Here is a 25,380-nt window from a genome sequence, read left to right on the forward strand (position 1 = left end):
GTAAGCTGTCTCTTCATTGCGTGTATGTGCGTTTGTAGGTGGGTTAACTTAACTTTTTGTTTGCTCATGGGGCCGGGTGGTCCAGGCCCGTAGCCACCTGTATCAACACACTAAGAGATTTATTTAATATCATTTTCATCACAATCACACTCTGCCGACTGAAGTGCCGGTCTTACTCAAACACAATTTATCTCTTCTATATTAAAATCCAGCCGAACATCAAACATTCAGCGTAGTCATTCAAATCCTTATTTATAATATTATAATCAACAAAATCAGCGTTTTTATTACAAGCTTGTATCATTATTTGCAAATCCCACAAAACACACTAAACAGGAAGCAAAAGTCCTCTGTGTAGTTCACAGCTCATTTGCATGTTCACACACAGTCTAAAAATAGCCCTCAGCGCCGCAGCTGCACGTCACACACAGTCTCACACCAAGCTCAGGCAAAACTCTATTATTTTATATTACAAAAGACGTCTTGTATTTACAATCACTGACAGGCCTAACAGATTGAGCACCTAAGAAATTTCGACAAATTTAAAATAACGAGTAATCAATTAACCAGTATCTGTTTCCTCCAGAACAGCCTATGGCCTGATTTCTAAAGAACCTAAACAATTTCGACAAATTTAACCATAACGGGTCCAACCGAAGAAAGTTAACTTTTTTGTAATCAATTAAACAGTATCTGTTACTTCTGGAACAGTTTCTGACCTAATTTCTAAAATCCCTAACTCAATTTAACAGTATCCAAACAAGCACATGACACCGTTTAAAACGGTGAGGAGACTCGGTAACTCCTAGCTTATTTCAGGATGCCCTGTACCCCACAGATAAGCCAAACTGAACTAACCCTGTTCGCCGACAGGTCAAAGCCGCGCGTCCACGACTAGGAGGGGGCGTAACCCCCGGGCTATGTGCTTCTTAGCAACTTCTGGTGCCGTCCTATAATAATTTTCACCTAACCGATTTTGAGAAATTTTACCATAACGGGTCCAACCGAAGAAAGATAACTTTTTTACGACCAATTAAACAGTCTCTGTTACTTCTGGAACAGTTTCTGTCCTAATTTCCCTACCAAACTACCTGAGCCTTCAGCTCACTATCCAGGGACTCAAACCCAACATTCTCTGTTACTTCTGGAACAGTTTCATATTTCTTCAACTTCATTAAATACTCTTAAGCAACTTTAACTGCATAACACACGGTGATTCTCATCAAAATCAAAACAGACACTCTACCAGTAATTTCAGTGAGTAGACTTTAATTTAGTCATATCCAATTTGGCACATTTTGGAAATAATTCAACAGGTAGTGCCTTACCTTTAGATAAGCCGGCTTTTGTCCACTCAAATCAGACCACTGGCTCGTGCCTGTCCGTTCGACAACCTCGGACCGTCCAAACTTTTAAATTCCACCCCAATACCACAGGACGAGCCCCCAAAATGTTAAGGTTCAAAATATTGGGGATGGAGACAAGAGAAAAACCACAATAACAACACTGGTCCGGTCGGGTTGAGTCAAACGATGATTTAATGGTCACACACGTGGGAGATGGACACTGATGCAGACAGCCTCAAATCTCAAAGTGGTGGAGCATTGCTCAAACTCTTATAGCCTCTGGTTCTCCCATCTTATCATAAAAGCCTAAACATTCACATTCTTTCTCTCACACGGCGCCTAAGCTACGACCTTGGCTCCCTGTTTATCTGCTCGTGCTGAGATGGGGCAGAAAACTCCAGCATGTTCTATTCTCTTCTAATCAGACAAATAAGGCGATGACTTTCTGCGAACAGTATTCCTTATAACTCAACAGTATAATGCATCATAAACAATATCATTCATTCACAATAAATCAGCAGTCTAATGCAATGCAAATCAGTTTAAATACTGCAATAATTATCACCTTCTTCTAATTCAGGAGAATAATGCCAACTTAAACTACATAATAATTCACAATCTTTATTTCGGGGTCTAACATGGCATAAAATAATATCATAATTTTACACTCTCCAGTGGGTTTGATGCATTTTAGAACTGCAGTCTTCTCCACTGACTTGCTGCTGACACTAACTTGGCCCTGTTGCTCTTAAACACCTCTGGTGGGTTCTTATAATCATGCACAACAGTCTCTCCAAGCATTCAGAGGACGGGACAATCCAGGGAAGGTCTGTACACAAGAGGAAGAACGGTGACATTAGTTGCAAGGAAAACACACCAGACTAAAGAACCGGAGTTTTATTAACAGCGTCGCTCAATGATCCAGCAAAGACTGAACCTCAGCCACCATCTAAGTAGTGCCTCTTGACGAAATCATTGGGAAAAGGTAACTGATTCATCAACATCGACACAGACACACAAGCACAGAGAGAGGACAGGGAGACACAAAGAGAAAGCAAAGCCTTCGACCAGATTCCAAAAGGCTGATTCTGCTCATCTGGACATTTTCAGTGGGAGAAACGTTTCATCATCATCAGCTGACTGCAGGTTTCAACCTTATAAACAGGACATTTGCACAATGACTGAAACCAGCACCACTGAAGGAACAGTGGGCTGGGAGGTCGGCTCATTGATCAACAGCAATGTGCACAGTATATGGTCTTGTACATGTGTCTGACGGAGGATCTGTGAAGATGGGGAAATAACTGTTCGTTCGCCTGCTGAATCTGTCATTTTACTCAGTTTCTGATCTTTTCATTCAACTGTGTGAGAGAGAATTTCAGAAAGAAAACATGACATAGAAGAACTATTTGAAAAACTGAAGCGATGAAAAGTGAAGGATGGAAAATGTTCATAACCAAGTGCTTCAACAGTTTAATGATCCGTGGCCTTATCCCAAATCGTCATTGTTGTGTTTGCATCATCCAGGGCTGCACTAGGCTGTGACTAACATGCAGGCACTCATTTAGGGAGTGTGTGATGTGCTTTAGCTTTGGATTTGAAACTTTGCTCAGTCATGCTCATTTTATTGTGGGAAGTCAAAATCATAATTGTATTTGCTGTTCTACCACAGCCCACTGTGACATTTTCACTGTGAATTCTCACAAATACTTCATGGATACTTCATAATAATAACACTTAATGCATTAGGTGAAGCATTTCCAGTGAACACAACGCAGGGAAAAAGTTACAGTGTGTTTGGGATCTATTCAAAGATAATCGGCATTAAAAGTATTAAAGCAGCTGCAACTGTATTTTAAATTTTGCATGATGTGACCTGTTCAGTTCCTGCTGCCGGTGCTCACCACGGATATCACATCTTTCAACATCTTGTTGTTTTTGCAGGAACCTTCTGTATCATCTCCCTCTGTACCTGCGTCGCTGGCATCAACTTCGAGCTTTCCCGTTACCCGCGGTACCTGTACAGCTTGCCCGATGATATCGGCCACGGCTACGGCTGGTCCATGTTCTGCGCCTGGGGAGGCCTCGGCCTCACACTTATCTCTGGCTTCTTCTGCACTCTCGCGCCCTCTGTTCAACCAATACCGAGGTCTACCTGTCCCAAATCTCGACAGGAGAACGGCACCGTGTGCTAAAGCTGGCTGCGTGCGCCAGGCCAGCTGAACCCACAGACAGACAGACAAAACAAACAAGCTATTCCATGTTTCCATGTGTCAGCTCATATCCACTCTATCCTGGTTACAGATTTTGTGTGTGTGTTTGTTTAAAATGGGTGTCTTGATATCTTGAAAATACAAGAAAAAAACCTGAAGAACTGAAGAAATATCAAAAATTAAAAGTTGTGTTTATTTTTATTTTGTGGAGTAGATGCAGAAATGGATCGTGAAAGAAATGATATGGAGACCACGAAAGACTAAATTGTAACGAGTGAGTGCTTTACTGGTCTACTGTGATTGTGGAGACGCTAATGGATTAACAGATTGTTCAGAAGATCAAGTAAAGATCTGGTGGAACCTTCTTATGATCTTTTAAAGCTTTTTGTGGAATATTTCACAAGCCAGTGGATCAAACATGAAACCATGTGACTAGCGGGAGTGGGATCACATGAATTCTCCAACTTCTGGGGTCCTTCCAGTTACTAGTAACAGGCAAGATCCAGAAGAGAAGATCCAGGACTTCCACTGATGTACATTATTGTACAGAATATTCAAGAGAAATGACAACCAGGCATTGGACTATTTCCATCTTTGTGTCGGTGCAGCACATTCCAGCGAATGATCCTAATCTAACGTTTCATACATGCATTCCTCTTTTACTGAAACTGTTTTGCTTTTTACTGAACCTTCATGTTGTGAATGAACTGTTGACTCGCTCAATGCAAATGTGTTTAATTTTTTCATTCTAGTCATAAGGCTAAATGTGTGTGTGTGTGTGTGTGTGTGTGTGTGTGTGTGTGTGTGTGTGTGTGTGTGTGTGTGTGTGTTTACGTGCAGACATGTTGAGACGAGTTATTTTCAAGTCTTTACAAAAGAGTGATCAACTTGACAAAGCAGCGCCTCAGCCTGAGTATGTAGGGAAACAGAAGCTTTGATCAGCAGTGAGATGAAACAGGAAGCTGCAGTATCCCGTTTAACCAAACTGACATCTGCCCCGTCTTTTCTGGAGAGCCCCAGTTGACCCGGCAGATAAAGAAGTCGCTTTAAAAGGGAACAGCACGTTTAGCTCTGCTGAACATCTAGGGAACGTTTAAGTAATTACATCTAATGAGAACACTTCTTGTCCCCGGGGATCAGCAGGTTATCTGCAGGGCCTTCTCGAAACAGTATCTAAGCATAAGGTTTGAAAGGTCTCATCTTAGAAGAAGGAAGAAAGATCTCAGCCACGAACCATGAATCACAAACACATGGGCTTGAATTTACTCACATCATCAATTCACCAACACTGAATCCAGCAGGCAGTTGTTGCCAACATCCAGTTTGTGAAAGCGGAGACTCTAAATACCACAGTCCCGTACCAGGGACAGACAGTTCAATTCAATATAGTTCAAATCACAACAGTCACATCAAAGTGCTTTACATTGTAAGGTAGACCCTACAATAATACATACAGAGAAAACCCAACAATCATATGAACTCCTATGAGCAGCACTTTGGCGACAGTGGGAAGGAAAAACTCCCTTTTAACAGGAAGAAACCTCCAGCAGAACCAGGCTCAGGGAGGGGCGGGGCCATCTGCTGCGATTGGTTAGTTAAGGGAGGATTCAGTCAGAGGATCCAGCCCTCACTGTAAGTCTAAAGTAGAGCGGGTGTGTTATATTGGGGTGATACAGAACTATGACGTGTTGAAGATGAGACGGGACCACTGAGAGGCAGGCGACGATTTCATTTCCCACTGGATCTATCTACTGACATGTTACAATGTATCCAGCCAAGACTTAAAGAAAACACTGTACTGGGATCTGTTCAGAATAATTTAGGTTAATTACAACTTGGATCATGTTTTTCTAGCTTTGGACATCAATTGGTCATTACTGATACTGTGTTGTTTTTGTTCTTGTTCATAGTTTTGTCTATGTGTTGCTTAAGAAACATGATGGAGTTCTCTGACACCAGGTTACTGTGTGGATTAGCAGCTACTGTCAGAAACTGCTTAGTTTGAATTAACATCATTATCGAACTGCCTTTTTCTTTCAGCACTGATGGTCAGCTGGTCAAACATGTCTTATAACACTTATACTCACATACAAGTAAACTGACATTTCCAAAGAAACATCTTTTTATCTCAAGACAAAATGCTCTTTATGAGAAAAAATGAAAAATGTGAGAAAATATGAAATACATTATTTTATGGACAAACACTGCGCCACAGTAAGTCACAGACTGCCACAATCATGAACTCAGATCTATCAACTCCAAACCTGTTCACCTGGTCTGTGGTCACAGACATTTGTAAAAGAGTGGGTCATCCTAAAGATTTTGAGCACCGTGCTCACAGAATTTGAGCGTGGTGCTTTCATACTAAACCACCCTAAGTCTGTTTTTGTTTCTTCCATCTTAGACATTCGACAGTCAGCTATAAGTGGTATTATTGCAAAGTGGAACCTCTTAGGAACTAAAGTGACTCAACCATGAGAAAGCAGATCATATAAAGTGGCAAAGCAGAGTTACTGAGTGCTGATGCTCGTAGTTAAGTCACCACCAGTCTGCTGATCTAACAACGTCCTGTGGAATCATCAGGACAAAAACTATGCATCAGAGCTTCATGGTATTCGTGGCCCAATACTTTTGTGCACATAGTGTATCTCAGATCCACATCGTATGGGAACCAAGTGGCAAAGGCAATCCATCACAGTCAGTAGAGGAGCAAAAATAGATGAGACTGTCTGTGACAAAATCTAAAATGAAAATATTAGAATTGAGAAAGTCGTTTACTTGTATGGGAATATTCTCTAGAAGGCAGGAGCTCTGTTATTTAAAATGTTCTTTGTCTGTTTTCATAGCAGTGACAGCAGATGTGTATCATCCTCAGAAAGAAGCTTGTTGTTTCTTTTTAGACTTTCTTCATTAATTTTATTTTATTATTGATTTTTTGTCCTGTAACAAATGAATTCAGCATCATGAATGGTTTTCAGGAGTGTAAATAAAACATGAGGATGTAGTGTCTGATATTCCCAAGTCCCAGTTTTATAAGATTATCATGTTTGGCACCCGTGCTGGCAGCGTTCCTTTAATCCTGCTCATGAGCTGGGACACATTTTGAGTTCCAAAGTTACCTGAAAGACGTTTTTTTAGTGTTTCCGGAAATTTGGGACCTTTATGATAAAAATAACAACAATTCCAACAATACGTACAATCCCACATAAGTCATGTACAGTAAGTAAATATATTAGTTAAAAACATACCCAGTAGAAAACATGGGTGCAGCTTATGTGTCAGAAAAATAAAGCTAAGTTCATGAAAACCTGCATTCATCTGCCACCAGATGGCAACAGCTGTGGTTGCAAACAGACTTGCAGTCCTATAGAAGTTTATGGGAAAGGCTTTCTGACGTGACCCCTGTAAATACTGTCCTGCTGAGTTTATTGGCTCAGTCACTCATTTTGGGTCATATTGACTAAAAAGGTCTCTTTTGTAAATCTTGGTTATACCACCCCATATGGAAAAGATATATATAAATCTTATAAAGTTTGTATCTGTCTTGTGTGAAAAGCATATAAGAGTGAAAACAGATATAAGATCCCTTGAAAAATTATATAATGAAACTTGTATGTTTTGGATACTAAAACAATATATGAAAGTAATGAGAAAGTGGCCACTTTCATGAGTAATCACATATAAGTTTTTACTATTTCTTTTCCGTATGGGACGGCTCCAAATGGAGGATTATCTGTGACAGGAACTCACACGTGTGGAGGGATCTCACAACCAGATTATAGGTGGCAGACAGTTGGTGTCATAAGCCACTCCCTCTCGTCACGGATGGCTGTTCACAGTGGACGCATAGATGGCTTCTTTCACTCGTTGCTTTTCTTTCCCCCTCAGATTACAACGACCTGGATGTCCGAGAACCTTCACAGACACAAACAGAATTAACCTTTGATAGCAGAAAACCTTTGGTATGCTTGTTGCTTCATCATATCAAAGCTGCCTCACATAATATCCTTATCAAAGGTGGGTCACAGCTGATTAGGCTAAAAGGGAATCATTTCAGACACAGCATAGCAGATGAAACTGTGTGGCTGTAAATTCAACAATGTTCCAGATACAAATATTTTGTCTCCACATTGAATTCACACGTAAAGTGTCAGGCGCCGTCTGAGCTGTGCGTGTGAGATGAACCTCGCCATCAAGCTGGATCAATGAGGCCTTAAAGTGCAATATCAGTGAAGGCTGCTATAGCCAATGACTCTCCAGTGTCTTTGGCTCCAATGGACCAATGTTTTAACAAATACAAAGGAAAGTAAACTTCTGTCGGGAAATGAAGCCGTTATGAATTAGGATTACTCCGAACCCTAATCCTAACTGTAAGTCTCATCATTGCTGGTTTAAAACAACCTTATGTAACTCAGATTTGAAACATCATAAACAAATATGTGTACAATGGTTCAAATAAGCTTCTTGCTCCAATAAACTGAGATGTTAATGATGAAGGTACAAACTCAAGCTTCTGACTGATCGTATCAAATCAATGGGTGATGTCACGATGGCTATTTTCACTTAATCTGTATGAATTATGACCGTCTGATTTTTTGGTTTTCTCTGTGTGTGTATGGATGGGCGGTTTGAGAATATATACAACATATGATATTATAAATCCACTGCAGTGTGGAGACAGTTTCATGCTCCGTCCATGTCGGTTTCCTCATGATGTCCGACACACGGCAAAAGCAAAAGTAAGACATGTTTAGGCAGACGTCGTCATCACATATAAACTGTTTTATTAAATAATTCAGTGTCAGTCAACATTAAAAAGACAGTCGTCCAAAGCGGATGGGCCAACAAATGAAATTATGATCAAATACTGCAAATAAAGTAGTTTTTCTGTTGATTCTGTTCATCTGGATGTTTTCAGTGGGAGAAACGTTTCGTCGCTCATCCAGGTGACGTCTTCAGTCTCAGCTGACTGCAGGTTTCCCCGATCTTAGATTTTTATAATCCAAATTAATGTTCTATGCATTTTTAATGCAGCTAACACGAGCCACAGTTTTCAGTCACCGTATATTTTTCCAATTTTAAGAGAAAAACTAGGAAACATTTGTGACCTGGCCATAAACAATACTGTGCAAAGGGTTTGAGAATTGTTTTTATTTGCTCTTGCAGTAGCATCAGAGAGGAATCTGAGCACCCGCCGACACACTTTGGCAAAACAACATTTACTTATAAACAACTGCTTTAGCTTCCAGAAAATAGACAGTGAGGTCCTTATAGGTCGCTGATCTCAATATGATAAAACCAATATAAGAGTCTGTGAAAAGAAAGAGACGCTGATAAAAGTTCTTGAAGCACTGAACAGCTTAACGTCCAGGTAACTTGACTGCGAGTGTACTTTTCTCCCACTGTGCTGTGACTAATGTTAACTGAGAAAGAATCGTCACATTACTTTTAGTACATTAAACATTTGCACAGTAATCTATGTAATCCTGTTTCTGACCACTGACGTCTTTATTTCAAACCGGCATTTTTGTTGATTGATTTTGTGAAGCTGATTTTCTACACAGCCTTTGTGTACACGGCTGAACATGTGAGGGGATGTGGGCTCGGTCAGTTCATCAAATAAAGCCCAGTAAAAACTGATGCTTATGAGAAAGGTGGGCAGCACGTGCAGCTTTTGTATTTTTTCATTCATTGGACTCCTTGATTGCATCTTCAGTTTTGCAGTCTGTCAGTCTTGCTCCATGCATTGCAATAGAAAACAAAAATGTGTGGCTTCCCATTGTACGCTGCAGGTAAAGAAGCAGCTTCCTGTTTGGTCAAAGTGATATAAGCAACGTCTGCAGAGACACACGAGGACACGGACCGACAATGTTAACTTTGACTACCTCCACCAATCAAAGGACACACCAGAATCAGCATCAGCATCAACCGACCACCTTACAGTGTCTGAGCTAGTTAATGAAGACAGAAGGGCTGGAGCATTATGAGATAATGTGTCTGCTGAGTAAATCTGAAAAAGGAGAAAAGGGTAAATGTTTAAGTATTGCAATCAATGTCAAATCATAACAAAATAAAATTCATTAGTGTGTTTACTAATGCTCTTGGTTGTCATGAATGTTTGGGATGAGAATAAAATCAGGAGATTAAAGAGATCCACGCTAGTTTTAAAGTTCTGTGAATCCTTCAGCAAGTGAACAGAAAGATCTGTGACTGAACTTTATGCCACAAACAGAGAACTCCTAATGAATTTATTATTTTCACTAAACCTGCAGGGTTTAGACGTGTCCTCAAACCAACACAGCTGATTTAAATGGCTAAATTAGCTCCTGCAGTTCTCCAGAGGCCTGGTAACGAACTAATCATGTGATTCAGGTGTGTTGACCCAAGGTGAGATCTAAAACCTGCAGGGACACCGGCCCTCGTGGACTGAGATTGCCCACTCCTGTTCTAGTTCCTTAGTATGGTTCCCTCTCGTGCCTCTGAGTTTCTTCTTGATTTCTTGTTTTTTATGTTAGTTCCCTTTAGGGTCCAGTCTTTCTCTTTCTCGTCTCGGTGTCCTGTCATCAGTGTCCCCGTGTTTACCTTCTTTCCCCCGGTCATGTTCTGTCTCTGTGAATACGTTAGCAGTCCTGTCCGTCTGTTCTCTCCCGTATTCATCTTCCTGTGTTTTGTCCCTTTCTCCCCCCAGTCTGTCATGTCTCCATGTCTGTTGAGTCCAAGTCCCAGTGTCAAGTTCATGTTCCTTAGTCTGAGTCTCAGTGTTCATCTGAGACTGTAGACATTGAAAAGTCCATAGGAAAGATGGTATCTGATTATACTTTCTCCAGAATTGTCTAAGGAGCTGGAAAAGAAAAGCGTCTGGACTCCTTGAAGACGTTTCATCTGAGAAGATTCTTCAGTTCTAAGAGCGGTGAGTGGTGGCGAGTCCCAGGTTTGGCGTCCTATGGGAGTGTCCCCCCAAGAGGGTCATGGACCCCCTATTGATCCTCTACCTAATCACACAAGCCAAGGTGTGAAAACGGGTGTGGGTCACAATCAGCCACAGTGTCGGTCAACCCACTGTGAGGCCCAGGGACAGCACCTGGCCACGTACAGTGATGACACCTGGGTCAAAAGGAAAACCCAAGAAGGGGAATCCTTCACTGAGCTCTGAGCTGAGCAAACATGATAAATTTGCTTATCTTTTTGCAGAATATAGCAATGGCATTATGTTATATTAAACTGTGACTTTCACGGGTTAACCTGGGTGTGTTTCCTGAATCAGCAGCAGATGCTGAACAGCTGACTATTCTGTGAAAATAATTAATCTGCAGATGAAATATCTGAAGCACAGAAAGTGGAACATGTAAACTGATCAACTCAAAGTAAAACACAGTTAACCTTAAATACCAGTGATACTCTGTTTACTCTGATTCACAACCGGAGGGCCTTTGAACAAATGAACAGTCGTGCACTACTTCCCCAGCTGCAGCCTCAATTCATCCATTATCTACCAGAAGTGCTGTCGAGTCTAAACGAGTGTGTGGTCTCAGCTTGTGAATTGGAGATTATTCATGTAAACTTCAGGAGTTGGATCAGACCTCACAGGTTCTCTGGTTATATAAACCCCCTGCACTAAAATCTGTTTGTTCTCGTTTTCGTGCCCCACTCTGCCTTTTTCAATTCATTAACCTCTCATTAGTACACGAGGATCTGCCTCCCAAACCGTAACTTATTCCTTCGGCAATTATCTACTAGAAATGCTGTAAAATCTAAATAAGGCTACGGTATCGGCTTGCAAACAGAGGACTCTGCTTTCTCATAGATCATACAGAAATGATTCGGACCATGCAGCTCTGCTCTCCCAGTTTGTAGCTGTCCACATTTCTGCAGCGATCTCGTTTGCAGCCCTTGGTCTTATATAATGTTTATATAATTGTTATAGGATGTTAGTTAAAGAAGATGAGTCTCATTCTTCCAATCATCACTCATAAAACACATCACCTAATGCGGTGCTGAATAATTCATTCCTATAAAAGGAGTGGCATTTGACAACTTACGAGTGATTTTGAAATCTCATGAATTAAACATCGTGGCTCTTGCTTGTCTGTGGATGCAAATGGCAACATAGGTGGTGATGTTAATGCCAGTGATGCATCTCTGAATGACAGCCTGAGTAAAACGAAGAAAGGGCCTTGATGAGGGCTAAGTGAGGATAACAGGGGAATACTGATGGAGGATTGCTTTGTATTGCTCATTTTTGGGGTTATTAATTAAAAAGCTGAATGTAAGTAGAAGCTCTCTTAGACAAAATCTACATGGTAAAGACGTCTCTTCACATGTTGTAGTAAATGATTTCCATAGCCTGTTCTGTTCCTCGGTGATGTTGTAGTTATGGAGGTTAAACAGAGACTGCAGCGTGTTGTGCGCTCTGCTGAGAAGGTGATTGGCTGCAGACTCCCATCTCTGCAGGACCTGTACACCTCCAGGACATTGCAGCGTGCAGCTCGGATCTCAGCTGACCCTTCTCACCCTGGACACAGTCTGTTTGACCTGCTCCCCTCAGGCAGGAGGCTCCGGTCCATTCGCACCAGAACCTCTCGCCATAAGAACAGTTTCTTCCCCTCTGCTGTTGGACACATGAACAATAACCGTACGACTGTTCCCACCACTAACACATGACCCTACGCTGTGTTCACTGCATCATTCCATGTTTGGCACTGATCACCACCTGCACTCATGCATATATCTTTCTACGTAGCACTCTTAATTCTTATTCTTACTTTTATTTTTTCATGTCTATTTAAGTGCAATTTATGACACTATGTTTGCACTGAGGCACCGCAGCAATTTCCTAATGTTGTAAACCTGCTCAACATTTGGCAATAAACCCCATTCTGATTCTGATTCTGATTCTGATTCTGATTCTGATTCTGATTCTAATGAATCATACTGTGAGTATTTATTATGCATAGAGCCATGGAAACAGGCTCTCGTGAGGTCTGCTCTCTGCAGTGTCTCAGACCTCAATGACTTCAGCTCTTAACCACGGATCTACTTTTGAGCCACAGCAGAAAATATACCAGCTGTACAATTTGCCCAAAGGTGCATGCACTCCAGGCTCATGCCAGTGTTGTACTTTTTGCAATTATGTGAGGGTGCACTTGCATCCGGGTCATGCAGATTGTGTCATTAGTGGGTAAACAATTTTGTTTGGAAGTCCACGTGCCTGCAGCCTACAAGCAGTCACTACAGTAGAGTCCCAGACTGTGCAGCACATTCTGGGTGTGTCCTCCAAGGAACAGACTATGAAATAATGTAATAAGAACAAGACTGAGTGCATTGCAAATGGTGAGTATAATCCTGGACTCAGGATACAAATCAGATCTCAGGTCTTACTCAGATCACATTATTCTTGGGAAGTGTGATGTAATCGCCATATTGTTGTGTACAGTTTGAGGAATATATTCCAAATATACCCTTATACTCTCACCCCCAACTAGTCACAAGAGATGGCGGCGGCTCCCTAAACTTGGTTCTTTCAGAGGTTTCTACCTGTTAAAAGAGAGTTTTTCCCTCCCACTGTCACCAAGTGCTCACTCGGTTCTCTTTATTTTACAGTCTTTATCTTAAATATAAAGCACCTTTAGGTGATTGCCGCTTAGATCTATATAAATACAAATTAATTCAGTTGAGTATATATTATACTGCAGCAAGCAGGGGTGAGTTTAAAAGGCGGGCGTGGGGTGTTCAAGACCATGTGTAATGCAAGGCTTTCCTAACATTCTTTCTAATTAAAGAGAAATATGAGCACAGATCCATAGAGGCTGGAGTCCATCACAGCAGGCCAGACCCCAGGCTGTGTAAAGATGCCCCAGAGACAATCCAGCACATAACAGCAGGGTGCAAGATGCTAGCAGGCAAGGCATACATGGAACAACATAACCAAGTGGCCGGCATAGTGTACAGGAACATCTGTGCCGAGTATAACCTGGAAGTCCCGAGGTCACAATGGGAGATGCCCCCAAGGGTGGTGGAGAATGACCGAGCTAAGATCCTGTGGGACTTCCAGATACAGACGGACAAAATGGTGGTGGCTAACCAACCGGACATAGTGGTGGTAGACAAACAGAAGAAGACGGCAGTAGTGATCGATGTAGCGGTTCCCAATGACAGCAACATCAGGAAGAAGGAACACGAGAAGCTGGAGAAATACCAAGGGCTCAGAGAAGAGCTCGAGAGGATGTGGAGGGTGAAGGTAACGGTGGTCCCCGTGGTAATCGGAGCACTAGGTGCGGTGACTCCCAAGCTAGGCGAGTGGCTCCAGCAGATCCCGGGAATAACATCGGAGATCTCTGTCCAGAAGAGCGCAGTCCTGGGAACAGCTAAGATACTGCGCAGGACCCTCAAGCTCCCAGGCCTCTGGTAGAGGACCCGAGCTGGAAGATTGAAGACCGCCTGCAGGGGCGTGCTGGGAATGTTTTGAAATAGTTTTTCTTTTTAATCAGGTTTGTACAGTTGTTATTGGGTTAGTTCTTAGTCATTCTTAGTTGCACTGAACTGCAGCATGTGGCAAAAAATACACTTTATCTTTGAGCAGTGGCTCATGGACGTGGTCGTCCCTCCGTCTATTTTTCTTACCTTGTTAATTTCACCTTTCACTTTTGCTCCTCCTGCACTTCTCTATGGAGTCACAGCCTCCTGTGCCCGTGAGGACTCGTTACTAGCTGTTACTACTGTTGACTGTGCAGCAACAGCAGCTGCAACAACTAACTTGTCTGTTAATTTTGACTCATTTTGCTGCTTTTATTTTCAGTGTATTTTTATTTCTCTGCCTCAGCTTTTCACCACTTCATCTGCACTAAACTCTTTTCTACAACCTGTGTGAGTGCACAGAGAAGGTACGGGAAGAGCTGGTGGTTTAATTGGGCAACACGGTATCTGTAATGAACTGAAAAGTTTAAAGCAGCATGAGGGTCTTATCTGATGTGATGTGGACTGGAGTGAGATTATTTATGGAGGTGTTTGGAGTAAAATAATTATTCATCATAGAATTTACAAACAGATTATTTCCACTTCTTCACAGCAGAGTGGACCAAGTGGTAAAAAAGAGACTGGACGTTTATATGATGGTGTTCCTGCATGCAGTGCTGCCACCAAGTGGTCCAAATGAGCATATGTCCACAAAGAAATGTAAAACATCATGTAATGAAGTCAAGAATTATGAATTGAGTTTTATTAGTTTCATGGCAGTGCTCTGTCTGTCATGGTCCTGGGTCGTCGACCCAGTGTTTTGAGTTTATTGTTATTATTATTTGTGTTTTGGGGTTTTGAATGCTGGGTTTCTGGGTTGGTGCTCCCTCTGTTGGTCCCTGGTGTTAGTGTCTCGTCAGGCTAATCAGGTCCAGCTGTGTCTCCCACCTGTGTGTGATTTCCCAGTGTCCCTCTGTGGATTTATAGTGTGTGTCTGCCTGTGTTCTTTGTCGCGTCATCTGTATTCATCCTCTGTGTCACCCTGTGTTATTGCGCACTCTGCATTGCTCCGTGAACCTCTCGGTGACTCCATGTGCTCTCCCTGCAGTCCTCCTCTCGTGTTTCAGGTTTGCCGTTCTATAGTTTAGTTTATCCTTAGCTCTGTTTTGTCATCCCCACTTTGTGTTCTGTCTTCTATAATAATCACCCTGCATTTCAAGTAGTGCTGCATTCGAGTCCTTTTCCACACATCACACGGCTGCTGCCCCAGTCGTGACACTATCTGTCTCACCTGTAAAGCGTAACAACAATTAGAATCCATTAGATTTCATATTTATAGTTCATATTTCTGTATAGTTTTCATAATTATATCCGGTTCATAGCCTGTACATACTCATAGTTATAGCATATTCATAACATACCTCCATGTACATTGTAACATTGAGCTCTCAGAGGAAATGTGAAAACTCATACATTTTTAATAAAATGTTTATTTAACAAACAAACAAAGTAAAAGATAGAAAAGATAAAATAATATTCTACTGATATCAGTTTCTATAAAACACCTAGTTAGTGACTACATAACAGCAGTTGTACCTAGCATTATATAACCAATCAAAAAGTGGAAAGAACATATTTATTCACACGGACAAAATTCAGTCTTCTAAAGTCATTGTGGTTACAGTCGTTTCTACAATGGCAATGATGAGTAACGACTGCCAACGTAAACTGAGAGCAAAGACATGATACAGAAATAGCCCTCGTTTCTTTTTCACTCACTTTATACGCCTCTCTGCATTTAATCATTAGTGATTATTAATCTCTGCCTCTCTTTCACACTGTGTCTTTGTCCTTTTCTTCCTCTCCTAACCCCGATATTTGCCCCTCCCAGAGCCTGTTTTTGCTAAAGGGTTCTTCCTGTTAAAAGGGAGTTTTTCCTTCCCACTGTCACCAATTGTTTTCTTGTGTTTTCTTTGTATTATTGTAGTGTCTCTACTTTAGAATACAAACCATCTTGAGATGACTGTGATTTGGTGCTATATGGACAAATACGTCACCTGTACTGTACAGCATCATCATTCCTTGCTGTGTGTTGCAAAGTGTCATTAAAAACAGTGGATGGAGACACAAAGACAAAGCCACATCAGAACAGACACCACATTTCTCTGCATGCAAAATACAAATGATCATCGAAATACTGAAATATTTCAGATTTAATATTGACCAGTTATTGATTATATTTATATTTATAATGGTTTGTTTTCATTTTTTTCATTGACAAAAATCATTTTTTATCATCAACCCAAACCTGTTTCATTGTGCACATTAGTATGTGCACATTTCATGCTTGAATAAAATAGTTTCGTGACTTACATTTGGTCTGCAAACAGAGGTACTGTATCTGAAATGGCCAGTGCAATGTCTTTCAGAACAACAGATTTGTCTGCAATATGCAGCGTGGATTTCAGGCTTGCCCAGAAAGTCTGCTGCTTCCTGTCATCTTTTGGCCACTCAAGGTATGTCTGCTGCCTCAGCAAACTTCTGAGTCTCAAATACTTCTTAGGAAGAGAGTCTGTCGGAATGGGCTCCAATAATATGAAGACCAGTGAGTCCCGATGGACACTGATGGCTCGGTGCTGAGCGAAGAAGAGCTCGTAGTTGCACCATTCGCTTTGCACAAAGTGTTTGGAGAGGACAAACAGCGTCTTGTAGCTAGACTCAACACAGTTGATGATGTTGTCTATGATCCACTCTCCAGGGACAAAGTCTCTCTCGTGGACACATAGGGAAAATCCAGCACCTTCCAAAGTGGGAACCAGGTGGGTGTCCACCCAGTCAGAATCTTGATTACTGTAGGAAATGAACGCATGATAACTAAAGGATGCATTGTTCAAAATATTGGAACGTTTCTTGCCTCTCCTTTTCATCCTTATCCAGACCCATAACATCTTTGTATACCATGCTCCATCACATTTATGAAAAACCAGACCTACGGCTGCAGATATAACTATTAGCACGGGCAGCGCAACTGCAGCTTGAAGCCACATCTCACACGACAGCTTACTGGGTTTGTACTCTGACAATGGCAGACCTGCAAATGACAGTGGTGTGTTACATGTATAATCTAAGGGCCAGTCCATTAACAAGGACTTGTTGAAAGCAGTGATGAACCAATAGGAGTCACACGAGCAGACAAACGGATTGCCTCCAACTTTGAGTTTCTGAAGCCTGGGAAGCCCTGCCAAGACCTCTCTCGATATAGATGTGATAGCATTCTGGTCTATGTGAAGACTTAGCAGAGCTGGGACACTAAGATCTACCGGGATAACCTGGATGCTGTTGGAGCTAAGTGTAAGATGTGTCAGCTTGGAAAAGCGAGTCAGATCCTTTTGCATTATAGACGTTATTCCTGTCTTTGACAAGTCAATCTTCTCAAAGTCTGATGACAGATATGCAAAGACACTGTTGCCCAGGTTGTTGTTTCCAAGGCTAAGCTCAGTCAGCTGAGCAGGCCAATAGCAGTCCCCATCCAAGTGGATGGAGTTGAAGCTGAGATCCAGAGACTCTAGTGAGTTCATCTGATGTGTCTTCTGAGAGATAAAGGAAAGACTGCTGAAGCGGTTCCTGCTTAAAGACAGCTTCCGCAGTTTGGGAAAAACAGAGCTGTTTGAACACGGAGTCCACCAGAAGCCCGATTCTGTCAGCAGGTTATCTGATAGATCAAGAATCTCCAGTGATGGCAGGGCAGTCATGACTCTGCAGGGTAAAATATTCATTCCAGTCCCAGAGAACTTTAAATAGGTCAGTCTGGAGAAGGCCTCAAAGCTCATGTTTATCGTGGGATATCTGTATTGATAATGATTCACACCATTAAAGATAACTGAGGAAAGATTGATTGTGTGATTAATGGGTGGTAAATTAAAGCCATCTGGTGTATCCTCATTGTAAGTGATGTTGACAAATGAGAGCTCGTGGAGAGGGGAAAGCCACACGTTCTTCATGAACACCACCATAAACGTGCTGTTTATCCAGGTGTTTTCTAAGGTGAGATTCTGTATAAAAGGCATTGTTCTCAGGTTCTTAAAGGGGTTGTCGCTCACATTGCAGCTGTCTGGAAATAGAGAGATGAATCGCAACATTTTTGCTTGTGTCACATTCAAGTCCACAAGGAGGTTCTCAAACATCCCAAAGGTTCCACAAAAAGATGCAAAGAGGGACAGTTTTTTGAGAGACTTGATTTTTGCAAGAGAACCAGATTCATACTTTTGCCAGTGAGTTCCTGCTCCCAAAGCCAGATGCTGAACAGAAGCATTCATCAGGGCATCAAAGTCACCGTAGCTCACTGACAGAGCAGCTGTACTACCCAGAGACAGGAAGTCTAGCTTTGTAAAGTTCTGAAAGGATGCCGGTAATTCATAGCTGGTATACAGGTTGTTGGCCAGATCAAGAATTTTCAGCTGTTTCAAGGAAATGTCAGGGATGAACGCTAAGTCATTGTTAGATATGTTGAGAATTTTGAGTGCTGGTGTGTGGGTGAACACTGTGGCTGAAATCTCCCGAAGTCCACAGTGAGCTGCTTTCAAAAAACAAAGCTGGGATAGTCCAGAAAACTCAGTTCCTTCCAGCGTTTGGATGACGTTGTAGGAGATGTCCAAATACTGTGTTTCGTTGGAAAGACTTGATGGAACACTGGTGATGTTTTGATGTGAGAGGTCTTTGACACCTCGCATTGATGTGACGCATAGTTTGAATCCTTCGTTATTTTCCTTAATAGCTGTGCAGTCCGGTCTCATTAGGGACACGATGACTACGGTCCCAATCAAAACAGCCACAGATGTGCTGAAAACACCAACATAAGAGAAGTCATTCAAAGACACGACCATTTACTGTGCAGGAATATCTTAGCACAACTATGTTTCCAAAAAATAGCACCGCCTGAAATGTAAATAAAAGTAGAATGCACATCATTTAAAGTTCACAGTAAAGTATGCGGCCATAATAAAATATTGTGAATATGATTCCAGCATCAAACAGAGAATTTGAAAATCATCGCATTCAGTTTCAAAGCTGTACAATAAAATAGAAAAATAGATGTACCAGAGATGAACATGTACGTTACCTTTGTGGAGACATAGCTTCAGCTTCGACTATGACAAGTTCAGGTCTGAGCTGTGTGAGTACTTTTATCCTGCTCTTAAAAGAAACTGTTCCTCTTTTTCCTCTTTTAAATTCCTCTTTCTCTCTGGTTCCTTTCCGTGACTTTCCACTGAGAAAGCAAATGTTATGTCTAAAGCTTACGCAACTGACAGGAGAAAAAAGTATTTCCTCAGAGCGTCTTTCCAATACTATGCAAAAGTCTAAAGTATAATTTCATTTCCTCATATTTTGCTAGGAAAATGAAAAATGGGTGCAACAGTTTATTACAACATGTCCAACCATATATGGAAGCACAGTTTAAAAGGCAAAAACTGACTTTTTACAATTCTTATGAACTTGACATTATTTGATATATTTAAAGTCATATTTGATATGACTCCCTTTATTCTTCAATACAGCCTGAAATCTTTTTGTTATTTCTTTGAGAACAGTTCTCCAGCCTTCTGAAAGGACACGTCTAAGCTCTTCTTTAGATGCTGGATGCATTTTGTTCCACGTCCTACACCGCTTAAATACTTTTGAGCTCTGGACTCTGGGAAGAGTCCTTGATTAGTTCCACTGTGTGGTTTCCTATACAGCTTTGATTCCGATCATTGTCAAGTTGAAAGAAGAAGCTGTTGCCAACCAATGGTTTATAGACAGTATTGTGTAGTCAGTCAAAATCTGACTTCTCAGCATCTACAATTCCTCACATTTTGACAAAATACCCAACACTGCTGGCTGAAAAGCACTGTGCTGTACAAACAGCCATAGACAGCTATAGACTACCTCCGTACATACATTACAGTCTAAGGAGCTTGGAGAGAAAGTGACTGGACTTCTTTAAGATGTTTTAACTCTTCACTTCTTCCGTTTTTTTTCTATTTCTTGTGGATACAGTTTTTAAATGCTGCAGATATTTTTTAAAGCCCTCCACTTCTTCTTTAGACGTTTACTTGTCCTGTTTCCCCAGTTTATTAACGGCACACTGCACACCACGCCGAGATCTACCAAGTTTTTGGCCAACAGCACTTTGAGAATCACCTTGTTGGTGCAAAAATGCTATTTTATACTCGTCAGTCTTCAGCAACAGACTGCTTTCCTTTATGATAAAGCAGATAGTTTCAGTGGGTCAGGTGACCCTGGATCCTCCCTCAGCTACGCGACGATAGACCGAGGTACTTGGGGCCGTTTGATGCTCTGAGTGTTTCTTTTTCACTCACCATATGTTTAAACCACTCTGCAATGAATCATTACCTGTAATTTTCTGGCCTTCTTCTACGAGTATGCAGAGTGAAACAGGAGGTTGATCAGCAGTGATACTGGCACTGTACCAGTCAGCTGTGGTGACTTCTTAGCCTATCCTTTGCTCATGAGCTCAGCTGGGCTCCCGCCCTTGGCCCACGCACCTGCCGTGAATCTACCTGTTTACCTGGACTTCTGGGCTATTTAAGCTGAGGGCTCAGCTTAAATAGCAGCTGACGAGTTACTCGAGTTACTCTGTCAGTACAGCTCCAACCCTGTTTCTCGTGTGATTTCTCTGTTTATGCTAAACGCAGTTCTCCTGTGCATAGATTCTCGGACTCGTTCATAATCCTGACCTGTTTCCCTGCGTGGCATGGAGTGGAGTGGAGTGAGAGTGAGTGTGCTGGAAACAAATACAAAAGGAGCGAACGAGCGCAGCATGTTTTGGACTTTCTCCCCTTTTCCCTTGGACCATTGAATATCACTGCCCTGTACACTTTATATACTTTCACGTGGTGTTTTGTAAAAAAACTTGTGATTGCTATTCTAGTTCAGCTGGTCTGCGCCTGAGTCTGTTTTCACCTGCGTGACACAAACAGGTTAGCCACTCGAAGCTTCACCGTATAATCACATATACTTACATTGTCCACTGTGGACATATGATTAAGTGTTTAACATGAGATCTTTGTGAATTAAGATGTGCTGCTCTCATGGAGACACAGGAAGTCTGCTCAGGTGTGTCAAACACAGCAGTATCAACAACATCAGGGACAGTGTTACGGCTCACACTGCAGGGACGCTGTGTTTTCACCTCTGTCTCTGTTCACACACACACACAGATAAAGACTACGTCCACACTAATGCGTTTTCATTTAAAAACACTTCGTTTTCACTCCGTTTTGGCCTCCTGTCCACACTGAGACGTTTTGCAACTTTGTACTTTTGTTTTACTCGCAGCAACGGCTCCACCTCATTGTTAGTCCATTTAAAAAACTCGGTGCTTTTCCTCGACATTTTGCCGGAAAGTAAATAAACAGCAGACAGAAATGAGGCAGGCTGAATCTTCTTGCGTTTCACGCATGCGCAGGACTGGAACGTCAGCGTTTTCGGCTGTTTCATTTTTTTCTTTTTTTTCCGCCTGTCCCGTTTGGATCTTTTGTCATCAGAATTATTGTCTAAAGTCAAAGAAAGATGCCCAACAGATTTACTTTACCAAGTGGACCATCCCGGCCTGGCCGTCCATTTGATTGGCCTTTGTTTTTATTGTTTATTTTATTTTATTTTCAGTTGTTACATACGGGACAGATATGACTGGGAAAAGGGAGAAAGAAAGAGAGGGAGGGAAAGAAAAACAGCGGGGAAGAGGAACGGTGAGAAAGGGCACAAAACAAAAAATGGTAAATGGCCTGTATTTATATAGCGCTTTACTAGTCCCTAAGGACCCCAAAGCGCTTTACATATCCAGTCATCCACACACTGGTGATGGCAGCTACATTGTAGCCACAGCTGCCCTGGGGCGCACTGACAGAGGCGAGGCTGCCGGACACTGGCGCCACCGGGCCCTCTGACCACCACCAGTAGGCAACGGGTGAAGTGTCTTGCTTAAGGACACAACGACTGAGACTGTCGGAGCCGGGGCTCGAACCGGCAACCTTCCGATTACAAGACGAACTCCCAACTCTTGAGCCACGATCGCCCCAAAGACATTCCTTTGTCGCTGACTCCCTCCCCAGCCAGTTTGTTGGTGGGGGAGGTTATAGTGTTTTATCACAGGGACATCTGTGTGAGGGTTCTGTTTTCTTGGTTAGTAACCTTCCTGCTTTTATGACTCTTTTGTGGGCAGGAAGTCAAACACAAACACACACACACACTCTCGCACATACACACACACACATACACACATAGTGCCTTATCTTTTGTGACCATGGGGGGGTTTACAATGGGAGGTGCTTGTGTGTACTGTAACTGTTTTCAATGAAAGGCGGCAAGCGGAGGCCTGAGTCGAGGTCGTCTGTGGTTGGATTCAGAGTGCTTTCCTGAGACACCGAGCGGGCTTCACTTGCTAGCAAGTAAAAACCAGTTAAAGATGTTCGTCTTGTTTCTTTGCTTTTCGTTAACGGGAATAAGTCTCTAAACCAGCGGGGCCTGTGGAAGCGCAGACCCAACACTGGGATTTATAATTAAATGAAAGGTTTTTAAGCATATTTGAGACCAGAAGTTTTGGTCTAAGTTAACTGATAAATCCGCTTCACATTTTGCAATAGGAAGTGATATTGATTCATCTGTTTTAGAAAGCATTCTGTATATTTTGGAAAGTAATCTGGGGGTTTTAAGAGTAATTGAACCACACTTGGTGGTGTTTGTAGTTCAACTTGACCCGGTTTAAATTTCTTTTTTTACTATGGATTTAATTTGTTGATATTCTAAAAATCTTTTCTTGTTGATCCCATATTGTGTAACTAGTCTGTCAAATGAAATCAATTCTGTTCCTTCTAGTATATGTTTTAAATATTTGATTCCTTTACCACCAGTGTTGGGTAAGTTACTTTAAATTAGTAACTTAGTTACATTACTAGTTACTTCTATCAAAAGTAACTCAGTTACTTCAAGTTACTCGTTACTTTCAGAGTAAATAGTTACTAGGGAAAGTAACTTTGGTTTTACTCAGAATTCTCTTGTTAATGTGTTGCTTCCGTAACTGGATACCCAGCCAGATTGCCAGTCTTCTAGCTTGCTTACTTGCCACAGTGCACTGTGCCACCTACCAATAGAAAGGAAAAAATAATGTGCACATTTCCACGAGAGAAATCCCACGCCTGATTCTATCCTAGCCTGCTTTTTACATCCAACACAAAAACTGCAGTCGTGGTGCTTTCGATTGTACTCAGAACTCGGAAATTCTGCCTTCTGAATAGGAAGATGTAGGTAACACCAGACTGCAGATGAGCTGCATACAGGGCTGGACTGGGACAGAAAATCGTCCCGGGCATTTTGACTAGAGACCGGCCGCCATTATAGGAAAAATCATAAAGCCTTTGAATGATAATAAACACTGTTGTGACAGTGATGTTCACTGTTCTGATGGTATATATGCATCAATCTATCAATTGTTTGTTGCAAGACTCAGATAATTATTTTTTTAAAAGTGAAACATTTTAAATGAGAATAAGAAAGTATTTCTTTGTGCCCCCCTCTCCCTGTTAATGCCCTACCTGGCCCCCTGGCAACACTTTGCTAGACCCGCCCCTGCACAGTTACCAGCTGTCAGCTACTTAGAAAAGGATCCTGGTGTTATTTGTCTCTCAGAAACAGTTCATAACTTCAACTCATTCATGTCACCTAAAAGGTAAACCTGTTTCTCCATCACAGCTCTGATGGTTCAGTAAGGACATCTCCTGGTTTCATCTTCATGTTTCCCTCTCACCACATATCCAAACCATATCATGACCAGCAGCTTTACAGCTGTGGCTCCAGCAAACATCAGCTGATACTAGAAATTAATATTAAATAAATTCTAACAACAGCTGATCAAGCTTAAACGTGCTGCTGTTGTTTAGCGCAACATCCGCTGGTTTCCTCTTTCTGGCGCAAAGTGGGCGATAAATAAACAAGAGAGACGATCAGCTGATCATTGATCAGTTTCATGATTGAAGTACAAACGGGAGAGGGAGGGGGGAGAATGAGAGAAGAAGAGGCAGCTGTGCAGCAAAGACACAGAGTAACTCCAGCTTTGTGCCTTTTTCATTGTAGCTGAAGTCCGGGACAAACTGTTCCTTTTCACCTCAATAAGAAACGCGTAATATTTTCTCTGAATACGAGGCGATTCCGTTTTTTATGGGACGGTTGGCAGCTCTAATAATTAACCTTATGAACAAAATAAAGTTCAACATCATTAACATCATAGCACCACCCAGCTGTATAGAAACTCCGTCATGCTAGCTAGCACGCAGTAGGAAAAAGTCAGCACAACGAAAATAAACTCCACCTAAACTTGGTTCATATCTGACCCAGAGAGACTGCAGGTCATAACTTCTTACCTGAAGTTCAGTTCACCTGACACTCTCGGACCAGCGCCGCTTCGGGTCTCTCCTCCTGCCTCCCCTTTCCCTCATCCACCTGCTGGCCTCCACCACTTGCTAATGTTACTGAATCTGTGGAAGCTCCGCGATAGCCAACACACGAAGTAACGAATAACGACCCTATCTAAATCCCAGTAACGAGTAACGCGTTCCTGGTTTTGGCATAATAACTAGTTACCGTGCTCGTTACCACAATAATAACGTAGTTACTGTAACGCGTTACTTAATAACGCGTTAGTCCCAACACTGTTTACCACTCCAATCTGAAAAGTTTATCATATTATTGTTTTGTAATATGTCAGGGTTGTTCCAGATAGGTGTACGTTTGCATGGGATTAATGAAGACGCCGTCAATTTTAGAAACTCCCACCATGCTGTCAGAGACGAGCTGATGTTGATGCTTTTGAAGCATTCATGTCGTTGGATGTTTGAGCTGATAAATGGTAGGTCTGAGATCTCTAGATTATTGCAAAGTGCTTGTTCTACATCTAGCCAAGGTTCATCTAAGAGGGTATGTTTTAGCCATCCTGAGATAAACTGAAGCCTGTTGGCTAAGAAGTAGTGCTGAAAGTTAGGCAGTTCTAGTCCTCCTTTATCCTTGGTCTTTTGTAGTGTTTTTAAGCTTATACGTGGGGGTTTATTTTTCCAAAGGAATTTGGACATACATGAATCTAGAGATCTGAACCAATCTTGTGGCAGTTTAGTTGGGATCATTGAGAATAAATAATTTATTTTTGGTAAGACCATCATTTTTATAGCGGCAACCCTTCCCATGAGTGATATGGGTAGACATTTCCATCTAGTCAGATCACCTTCTACCTTCTTTAAAAGTGGGATATGGTTTAATTTAGTTAGATCTGCAAGCTTGGGAGAAACATTAATACCTAAATATTTAATATCTCCAGATTG

At 41.8% G+C, this 25,380-nt stretch overlaps 2 protein-coding genes across 2 annotated transcripts in view; one reads left to right on the plus strand and one right to left on the minus strand.

Annotated features, from left to right (window-relative positions):
- Nucleotides 1-9,655, plus strand: part of tmem178bb (transmembrane protein 178Bb) — an 84,740-nt gene extending 75,085 nt beyond the window's left edge. Inside the window, exon 5 of the mRNA XM_076875749.1 lies at nt 3,291-9,655. Within this exon, the coding sequence (XP_076731864.1) occupies nt 3,291-3,541 (251 nt within the window). The 3' untranslated portion in view covers nt 3,542-9,655. The remainder of the gene's footprint in view (nt 1-3,290) is intronic.
- Nucleotides 9,656-14,587: 4,932 nt separating this feature from the next.
- LOC101475856 (toll-like receptor 1) lies at nt 14,588-19,175 on the minus strand. The gene is made up of 3 exons (XM_004553741.3): nt 19,131-19,175; nt 16,385-18,850; nt 14,588-15,302 (listed from the first exon to the last, which is right to left on the minus strand). The coding sequence occupies exons 1-3, from the start codon at nt 19,142-19,144 to the stop codon at nt 15,299-15,301; spliced, it is 2,484 nt and encodes an 827-aa protein (XP_004553798.1). The 5' UTR covers nt 19,145-19,175; the 3' UTR covers nt 14,588-15,298.
- Between the last annotated feature and the right edge of the window lie 6,205 nt (nt 19,176-25,380).

This window comes from Maylandia zebra, linkage group LG17 (genome assembly GCF_041146795.1).
Source record: "Maylandia zebra isolate NMK-2024a linkage group LG17, Mzebra_GT3a, whole genome shotgun sequence".
Lineage (NCBI taxonomy): Eukaryota > Metazoa > Chordata > Actinopteri > Cichliformes > Cichlidae > Maylandia > Maylandia zebra.